General features: G+C 38.2%; 1 protein-coding gene across 3 annotated transcripts in view; it reads right to left on the bottom strand.

Moving 5' to 3' along the window:
* Positions 1 to 10,048, bottom strand: part of LOC102480388 (secreted phosphoprotein 24-like) — a 27,817-nt gene continuing 17,769 nt past the window's right edge. For 2 of the 3 annotated variants that reach the window (XR_003549369.1, XM_006148333.3), the window contains 2 exons: positions 2,993 to 3,041; positions 1 to 106 (listed from right to left, as the gene is read on the bottom strand). Coding sequence is in view for 1 of the 3 variants with exons in the window: in XM_006148333.3 (XP_006148395.1) it covers positions 3,018 to 3,041 (24 nt within the window). In the remaining 2 variants the exon portion in view is untranslated. The remainder of the gene's footprint in view (positions 107 to 2,992; positions 3,042 to 10,048) is intronic. The other variant, XM_027771810.1, reaches the window with a different exon arrangement.

Below are 10,048 nucleotides of genomic sequence, written 5' to 3'. Positions count from 1 at the left end.
TCTTACAGGAAAAGTAAGGCATTTATTACAGGCTTCAATTGATAAAAAACTTACACAATTCATAAATTATCTTTCTTCATTAGATCTTCTCATTCATTATATTCTGCTGTTAAAAGAGAAGAAAAGGGAGGATTAGATCTTCATAAGCACAGTTACATCCCTGCTTTGGACTCCCAGGACCCAAGATTCCTGAAAACTGTTAAAAAACAGATTCAAGATTTCACCAGAAAGTAGGGTGTTTATGGAGAGTAGGCAACTAATTGAATGATGCAAAGGGATGATGCCTACAGCAAGAAGTAATCTAGCCTGGGAAACAGAGACATGGCCTCAGAAGGGAAGCTCAAGTCTCAGAAAAGGAAGAGCCAGAGAAATACCTGAGGAGATCTAGTAATGAAGCACTGGGGCTCGGGCTGGTCTAAGAAGGAGCCTGTGGTGTGCTGAAGTAAAGGAAGGAAATAATTAAATTAATGAAGTAAGCTGTCCGCAATGGCAGTCATCTGAGAATGTAAAGCTGAAAATGGCATCCATTCAATGGCCATGTATGCATTGAGAATTTATTGGGGGTTAAAACAGTTAATAAGATACAATCTTGGTCTTAGAAAGAAAAAGACAAAATAGTGGAGAAAACAGAAGCAGTTAGACTACAGCATGGTAAATGCAATCCCAGAGACGCCATGTACAGAAAAGCACAGGAAAAGGAGTTTCTGGAGAAGACATGAGAGCTGGACCCAGAGGCAGAGACTGAGCAGGGTCACAGGTAATGTATTCCAGCAGGAGGGGCCTGGGCATTAAGGTGAAATACAGATGGGCTGTGGGAATAGTCAGCCACATGGGACTCAGCCATGTGACATAGGAGGCAGGGGGAGAAGCAGGACCTGAAGCTGGGGGTGTACACAAGGGCTGCTCTGTGGCAGGGAGAAGCATGACTGATCCTGTGCCACATTGTGAGGGAGCTTAGACTCCATCCTCCAGGAGAGCAGCCTCTTGACTTGGTGTCTGAGTCTGATTTTTGTTGCTATAACAGAGAGTGATGACATTATAAAGAAAAATTATATACTTAGTTCACAATTCTGCATACTGAGAAGTTCAAGATTGGGAAACTACATCCAGTAGCTTCTGATGAAGGCCTCATATTGCATCAAAACAGGACAGAAAAGCAGAAGAGGAGCCAAACGTGGGCAAAATGCAATGTGCAGGTTTACTTTATAATGCCCTGCTATGGCAAGAATTAATCCATCCCCATGACAGTGAGAACCAGGGACCAGTCTCCTATGTAGCTGATGGTGGGTGAGTTTGTTGTTGAAACTTCCAGTCAATTGAAGTCCTTGTCTTCTGCTTGGTGACAATACATCTAGTTCCACACAACACATGACAAATGCATCCTAAACAAATAATCCTGATGTTTTGCCCTCTCATGCTATTTTCTAATCATGGAGACATGCCTATCACTTGGAAGTAAAAGAAACTGCCAAAAGACATCTAGTGTTCAATCCTAATCCCAGCACTACCTCTGAGAGCAGGAGTTTCTAAATGCCCTCACTTCCTCATATATAAAACAGAAATGAAAGAGCTTCATTTGGATGATAATGAGATTCATATAAGTTGATGTGTGTGATGCAGATCCAGGCACACTTGGGAATTACAACCTTCACACTCAGCATAATGGTTGGGTGCAAAGTGGGCAATTGATGAACATTGTTGAACAAATGGATAAGACCATGAGACTGGTTCTGTTGACAAGGCCTCCCAAAGAACTTCCTCTTTTGTGGCTCTTAGGCTTTGTTTAAAGAGATTCATATAAGTTGATGTGTGTGATGCAGATCCAGGCACACTTGGGAATTACAACCTTCACACTCAGCATAATGGTTGGGTGCAAAGTGGGCAATTGATGAACATTGTTGAACAAATGGATAAGACCATGAGACTGGTTCTGTTGACAAGGCCTCCCAAAGAACTTCCTCTTTTGTGGCTCTTAGGCTTTGTTTAAAAACTTCATAAACATATTAAAAATATCTATTTAATGACCACAGTAAGTTATATAGCCTCAGCTAGGTGCTATTTTTTTTTCTTTTTTTTGGAGAAGTTTTTGCTATAGGGCACGTGCTCTTGCCAGACAGACAGATAGAGAGACAGAGAGATAGAAAACTAGAAATCACCCCCCCAGAGGGGATGGCCATGCTGCAATCCCTTCTCCTCCATTCTCCTCTCGGGATCTTGGGTATGCACGCACACGCGCCTGGCGTGAGTTTAAGCCACCGGGTCCGGGACTCGAACTGTGGTCGACTACGTGGGAGTCCAGCGACGTAGCCATTACACTAACTGCTGGTCCCACTAGGTGCTATTTTAATAGTATATTCATTCTACTCACAGTTTCATGCCTAAAGTAAACATTTGTTCATGGATATTTTTATATATCCGCTGAACTTGCTATTGAAAGTAGTTAGATTAATTAAGATATTTTGTTAACTAATTGAAAGATGGGAGAAAAAAAAGAAATGGAAAGCAACTGTAGATACCAAAGATAGAGTGAGAAGATGGTGGAAAATGGCAGGGGGTGAGAAATGGGGGAGAGGGGATATCATATATATATATATATATGAAACAAGAAATAGAAAATTATTTGTGATGATATCATGTATGACTAAGCCACTTTACAGTGTATTCTGGATACATCTTGTATGCTGTGATGACGTTCAGTGAATGAATGCAAAATAAGTAATATAAAAAAGTAAATTTTTAGAAACTTTATTGAATTTTTTTTGTATTAGTCTATAAACTTAACAGTTATTTTGGCTTTGTGTTAGGACATAAGTTTAAATTAAAATTAACTACTGATAAAAAAAACCCTTCATACTAATAGACATTACAACATAACAAAAGATGCATCATTCACATTGCTGTAGTTTAGGTGTTAAGGCTCCCCCAAGCCCCAGCAAAACTGAAAAGTCAGAATTAGTCCTCCTGTAAAAATCTATAAAGTGTAGGGACTTACCATCAGATTCCATTCGACATGGTAATTAGGGTCTGGTTTTCCATATTTCCTATTTTGGAGTAACAAGTAAGAAAAGATTTCAGAACTCTGTTTAAATATCACATTTCACTATCCTCTCATATGTTAAAATGTTTCCTAGTGTCCACCTAAAAAAAGGCAAGTAAAGCAAAGAGTTTATTTGGGCCAGGGTTAGGACGATTGCCCAGCACCAAAAAATCCATGTTGCCTGAAATAGGTCTTATAGATATGAAGATGATTTTAAAGGCAAACATTGTGATTGAGAGAGTGAGTGGCAAGGAGTCTTATACAGAAGTGATTGACTAGATCCTATGATGAGGGAATAGGATGTCTGCCTGGATACCTGCAGTCACTTTGCTGAAGATAAAGCAGTCACATGGATCACATGGATTTGACTGATGGATGGTAAAGGAGGGCGATTGCTTATTTTGTTACTGTTCTTAGCGTTATGATATTGACAAAGGATATTGTTACTAATTATGTCCTAGAGACATATTATTGATAATGTTTTTACATATGATTAAAGTAAAATAATAAGGATAACAATGTAATGTATCCTCAGGGAGTTCATAGTATAGTAGAGACAAAATGAAGTAAAATATAGTTAGTTTTTGATTGATCACTCTTGTAGGTGGCATGGCAGGCTTAGAACAAGGCTGGCTGATACCAGGTCCTGCAGCACTGTCCTTCTCACTGGACCAACACTACTGGCCTTAGCTGCCTCATTGTATGATTCTAGGAAACTCAGAACACAGTGACAAAATCTGCTCTGCTGAAGGTCACAGGAGGACAGGGACACAACTGGAATTTAGTCAAAAGTCAGTGACCCAGCCAGGACTGCAGTATGTAGCCTTAGTCTGTGATGACTTTGAAGTGACATATTTCAGTCCAGTCCGCTACATGGTGGTTACAGTAGCTAGATCCCATATGGTCAACTTGAGATGAGACATGAATGATGAGTAAGTACCAGTCAGCTGGATGATCTAGGCAGAGGGTGCAGTGGAAAGAACTTAGTACTGCTAGATCTTTGGAACTAGGTGAACTTAGAGAGGTGAGGCCAGGATATGGGCAGAGCCAGATACTGAAGGCCACTGTAAGCTCTGCATATTATCCTGAAATCGTGAAATGTCAGGTAAACTGGAAAGTCCCAAAACACTTATTATCAACTTGTGTATGTGTATATGTAAAAATGACTAGGCACTGAATTAGCATTTATAATTACTCCTTAAGAGTCCTTTTAAGTGTGTGCTTTGGAATGTCCTTCTAGTTCTGGAAACATCAAATCAACAAAGATATGTTTGCTCCAATTCCCAGTAACAGGGAATTTATCCACCCATGAGACTCTATGATGCTCAGTGTGAATGTGATAAACCAGGGCCCAGTCTCTAGCTCCCCACAGCACTAGAACCAAAGAGTCTGTTTTTTCTCTTGACTCAGTGTCTGGCTTTATCCCGAAAGTGAAGCAATTATCAGTGTGTTCAAGTGGAGAAAGATCATAGCCTCTTCTAGGATTCAGAATGAACCTGAGGACAGCATGCAACAGCATGGGATCAGGACCTGACCCAAGAATGCAAGTAACAGTTCAGTGGTGATAGTGGTGACATGATGGGCCAATGAAGGTGAAACCAAGACTGTGGATGGTAGGAGAAAACAAATGATGAAGAGTAGTTGCTGATGGCCACAAAATATTTAGCTTCAGCAAAGTAAGTAGAAGGAGATTTCCTTAATTAAGAAAGGGAGTTTAGAAGGAAGCAAGTTGATTTTTAGGAACTCAACTAAATTCAATAGGCAGTTTATATTAAGGCCAAGATCTCAGGATAGTGTGGAAATACCTACATGTCAATGACAGTTAAAGTTAAGCAAGACAAAGCTCTAACAGAATAATCTATACACTTCAGAAAGGATTGAGTTATGGGGATAATACAAATGGTCTCTAGTATTTAAATTACAGATTTAAAAAAAGGGGAAGCAGGTCTAAGCCACATGGCCTGTGGCTTAAGGGAGCTGGATCTCCAATGATCAATGATGTGGTTTGATATTTAGAGCTGGTTTCTTGAAAAACATTTTGGGCACACGTGTTTACATACTGAATATCCTGAAAAGAAGAAGAAAGGGAAGAGAAGAGACTGCAGCATGGCCACGTCTCATGGGGGGTACTTTCTCCCCTCCCTCTATTTCTCTCTCTTTGTCTCTCTCCATCAAGTGCATGTGAGCTCTGGCAATTTTTTTTTTAAAGAAGTCAGATAAGATATCATAGATTTGAAGGATTATAATCTTGTTCGCAAAAATCAGAGCAGTGAATAGGAAGAAAGGAGATAGAAGCAGCAGCCAATAAGTCACAACTATGTGTAGAGGCTAAAAGAAAGTAAAAAAAACCCAGCCAATAATAATTTTGGTAAAAATGTCCAGAAACTGAAACTCTCATAGTTACAGGTGGGAATGTAAAATGTTGCAGCTACTGCAGAAAACAGTTTGACAATTTCTCAAAAAAGATAAATTTGCTACATGGCCAATAATTCAATTCCCGGGACCAGCAGTTATCATAATGGCTATGTCGCTGGACTCCCACATAGTCGACCGTGGTTTGCGTCCTGGACCCGTTGGCTTAAAACTCACGCCAGGTGCATGTGCGTGCGTGCCCAAGATCCCGAGAGGAGAATGGAGGAGAAGGGATTGCGGTGTGGCCATCCCCCTGGGGGGTGATTTCTCGCTTTCTGTCTCTCTGTTTCTCTCTGTCTGTCTGGCGAGCGCACGCGCCCTACAGCAAAAAACTCTCAAAAAAGAAATTCTAATTCCCAAGAAAATTAAAAACATACACCCATACAAAAACTTGCATGTCAATGTTCCTAATGCCATTAGTCAGAATAGCCCAAAGAAGTGAAAACAATTCCATTTTTTAACATTTAAATTTATTTATTTAAATTCATTCACTGTACATCATTATAGCATACAAAATGAGATTTTTCCATTCACAGTACACTGTATATTGGCTCAATCAAGCACATCAACCAACATATGTGTTATCATCAACAAATAATTTTCCATTTATTTCTTTTATATTTTGCATTTTTTTCCCATCCTTGATTCCCTCTCTCTCACCCTCTGCCATCTCTCACCCTCCTCCCACACTGTCTCTGGTATCTATGGTTGCTTTCTATGCATTTCCCCCCCCCCCATATTTTGTTGGTTCACTAAAGATCTTAATTAATCTAAATATTTTGAACAGCAAGTAGAGCTGATATATACATATCCATGAACACAAGTCTGACTTTAGCATAAACCTCAGTGAGTAGAGTGAACATACTTTAAAGTAGCACCTAGCTGGGGCTATATATTTTATTGCAGTCATCAAATAGGTATTTTTAATGCATTTTGGTTGTTTGTTTCAAGAAAAACTGTTTTAGGTTTTTTTTTTTTTCTGAAACTTTTTTAAAAAACGTAATTAATTTACATTCATTCACTAAGTATCGTCACAGCATACAAAATGTGATTTCCCATCCAGAATATACCAAATAGTGGCTTAATCATTCATCTTATCATCAAAAATTTTCCATTTCTAGTTTCATATATATATATACATATATACATAGATATATAAAAATATGAAACCCGTATTTCTGACCTTCTATCCTTTCCCACCCTCTTCTCACACTATCTCTGGTATCTACGGTTGTCTTCCATTCCTTTCCCCCCCACATTGTATAGATCACATAATTTCTTTTTTTTTTTTTTGGAGAGATTTTCACTGTAGGGCGCATGCGCGCTCGCCAGACAGACAGAGAGAGACATAGAGACAGAAAGCGAGAAATCACCCCCCAGGGTGGATGGTCACACCGCAATCCCTTCTCCTCCATTCTCCTCTCGGGATCTTGGGCACGCACGCACACGCGCCCGGCGTGAGTTTTAAGCCACTGGGTCCAGGACACGAACCGCAGTCGACTATGTGGGAGTCCAGCAACATAGCCATTACGCTAACTGCTGGTTCCCTAGATCACATAATTTCTTAAATAATCTAACTACTTTCAATTGCATGCTGAGCTGGCAATTTCAAGAAGAACAGTTTTAACTTAAATAAAAGAAATACTAAGGAAATTTGCTTAAAGCTTAAGGCCAGGAAACAGGTTAGGATTCTATTAAAATGGTAGGTACATGAACTTATTGACATCTCAAGAATGACACAAATTCTTACAACCGGACAACAAAGCTTAGAAGAAAATCAGCAATGTTTTAGTCAAAAGTCATCAAAATTCTATTTCACCAATTCAGTCTCATGTACTTTGTCTTCTGTTGTTGTTCAATTTTCTCGATTAAATTCTGGGATATAATATTCAACTCTAGACTTGTCCCCATAATTAATTTGGACATTTTCTTAGTTTTTGAACTCTTATTTCTGTGTGTCTGTTTTTTAATTTTCCTGATATAGCACTCCCTTAGGAACTTTTTGGAGATCTGATCTGGTGCTGCTAAATTATTTCAAGTTTTGTTCATCTGAAAATCTTTTTGTCTTTTCTTCCTACATGAAGGATAATCTTGCCAGATACAGTATTCTTGGTTGGAATTGCTTTTCCCTTAACACTTTGAATATATTTTCCCATTCTTTCCTTGTTCACATTGTTTCTGATGAGAAGTCTGCTGTTAGCCTGATGGGAAATCCTTTGTAGTTAACTTGATGTTTTTCTCTTGCCAATCTTAGTATCTTGTCTTTGTCTGTGGCTTTGTTCAATCTGGCTGTAATGTGTCTTTGAGAAGATATTCTTCGGTCGATTCTAATTGGGATCCTTTGTATTTCTTCAGACTGGATCTTTGAGTGCCTCTCTAGTTTTGGAAAGTTTTCTTGTAGGATTTCATTGAATAGATTACCAATGCCCCACTCTTTGCTTTCTGGGATACCAATTATCCTGATGTTAGGACATTTGATAGTATCTAGTATTTCTCGTATATTATTCTCATTGTATTGGGCCATTTTCTCGGTCTTCATGGTGGATTTTTATAGGCCACCAATTTTCTCTTCTATTTCTGAGATTCTATTTTCTGCATGATCTAATCTGCTTTTAATTCTTTGAAGGGAGATTTCGACTTCCTGTATTATAGCCTTCATCTCTATAATCATCTGTTTGATTCTTTTTTAAAGTGTGTAATTCCTCCTTTAGATCTTACAAGAATTTCCTCACCTCCTGGAACTCATCATCTTCCCTCTCCTTTCTATTCTGCAGTTCATTGTCTCGCTTCTCTTCCATGTCTGTTAGCTTCACCATTATGAATATTCTAAATTGTTTACCAGACATTTCCATGATTTCCATTGAACTGCTTGTGGATGAAGAGGAGTTATTCTTTTCCCTTGGAGGACAGGTATTTTCTTGCTTTCCCATATTTCTTGTTGTCCGGCAGTGATTTCTAGTCATCTGATGGATGGTGTGTTTCTTCCTAATTCTTTAAGTTCAATCTGAATGTTCAGGAGCATGCAGAAAGAGGTGATCTGTAATCTATTTGCAGTTCCATTGTGATTCCACTCATTTGTGGGTTGGAGGCTGAGTTATCAGTAGGAAATCTTCATCCCTCCCCCAAAGTCACTAGTTCTCAGGAGCCATGAGAAATTTTCTCCTCAAAATAACTCAATTGTTAATCAATTAATAAATGGGCAAATTAAATGTCGCATATCCATACAATGGGGAACATTATTTGACAATGATAAGGTATAACATACTGATATATGCTATACAAGTACAAGCCTCCAAGACATTATTCTAAATGCTATAAAGCAGTCACAAAAGAACACATTTTTTGATATCACTTATATGAAATGTCCAAAAGAGACAAATACATGGACAGAACACACACTAATGGTTTCCAAGTGTGGGGAGAAATGAGACTAGAGGATGACTGCTGATGCAATTTCTTTACAGGACAATGTAAGCTTAGCCCCTATCAGCATTCTCTACTATCTCTCAGTCCACCTCCAGGGACCCCATATTTATTCTTACCTAGTTTCAATCTAGTCTTCATATGTTTTTTTAAATATATTTTTTATTTACATTCATTCACTGTATGTCATCACAGCATACAAAATGAGATTTTCTATCCAGAGTACACTGTATATTGTCTTAATCAGGCACATTAACATATATGTTATTGTCAACAAATAATTTTCCATTTCTTGTTTCCTGTATGTTTTGCTTTTTATCTCCATGCTTGATTCCCTATCTCTTACCCTCTGCTGTTTCCCACTCCCCCCCCCACTGTCTCTGGTATCTATGTTTGCTTTCTATACTGTTTTTATTGAATTTCTATACACATTTTATTGAATTACTAAAGATCTTAATTAATCTAAATATTTTCATAGCAAAAACAGCTGATATATACATTTCCATGAACACAAGTCTAACTTTAGGCATCCTATAAAGTAGCACCTAGGTGGGGCTATATATCTTACTGTAGTCATCAAGTAGATATTTTTTTTCTGAAACTTTTTTTTACCTTAATTTACATTATTTCCCTTAGCATCATCACAGCATACAAAATGTGATTTCCCATGCACAATATACTGCATAGTGATTTAATCATGCATATTATTCTCAAAAATTTTCCATTTCTAGTTTCTAGAATTTTTTTACCCCTTTTTCTAACCCCTTGTCCTTTCCCACCCTCTTCTCAGACTATGTCTGGAGTCTACAATTGTCTTCCATTCCTTTCCTACCCACATTGTATTGATCACACAATTTCTTAAATAATCTCACTACTTTCAACAGCAAGTTCACTTGGTATTATTAAGAAAACCAGTTTTAACTTAAAGAAATACTAAGGAACTTTGCATAAACCCAGGAAACAGGTTAGGATTCTATTAAAATGGTAGGTGCATGAACCAACCAGTCTCATGTACTTTATCTTCTGTATTGGTTCAATTTTCCCAATTAAATTCTGGGATATAATATTCAACTCCAGACTTGTCCCTACGATTAAGTTTGCCACTTTCTTAGTTTTTGAGCTCTTATTTCTGTGTGTCTGTATTTAATTTTCCTGATATAGCACACCCTTGAGAAC

Source organism: Tupaia chinensis, unplaced genomic scaffold, assembly GCF_000334495.1.
Source record: "Tupaia chinensis unplaced genomic scaffold, TupChi_1.0 Scaffold000232_1, whole genome shotgun sequence".
Taxonomy (NCBI): Eukaryota; Metazoa; Chordata; class Mammalia; order Scandentia; family Tupaiidae; genus Tupaia; species Tupaia belangeri.
Note: the sequence above shows the minus strand (reverse complement) of the source record. Positions and strands in the feature narration are given on the sequence as shown.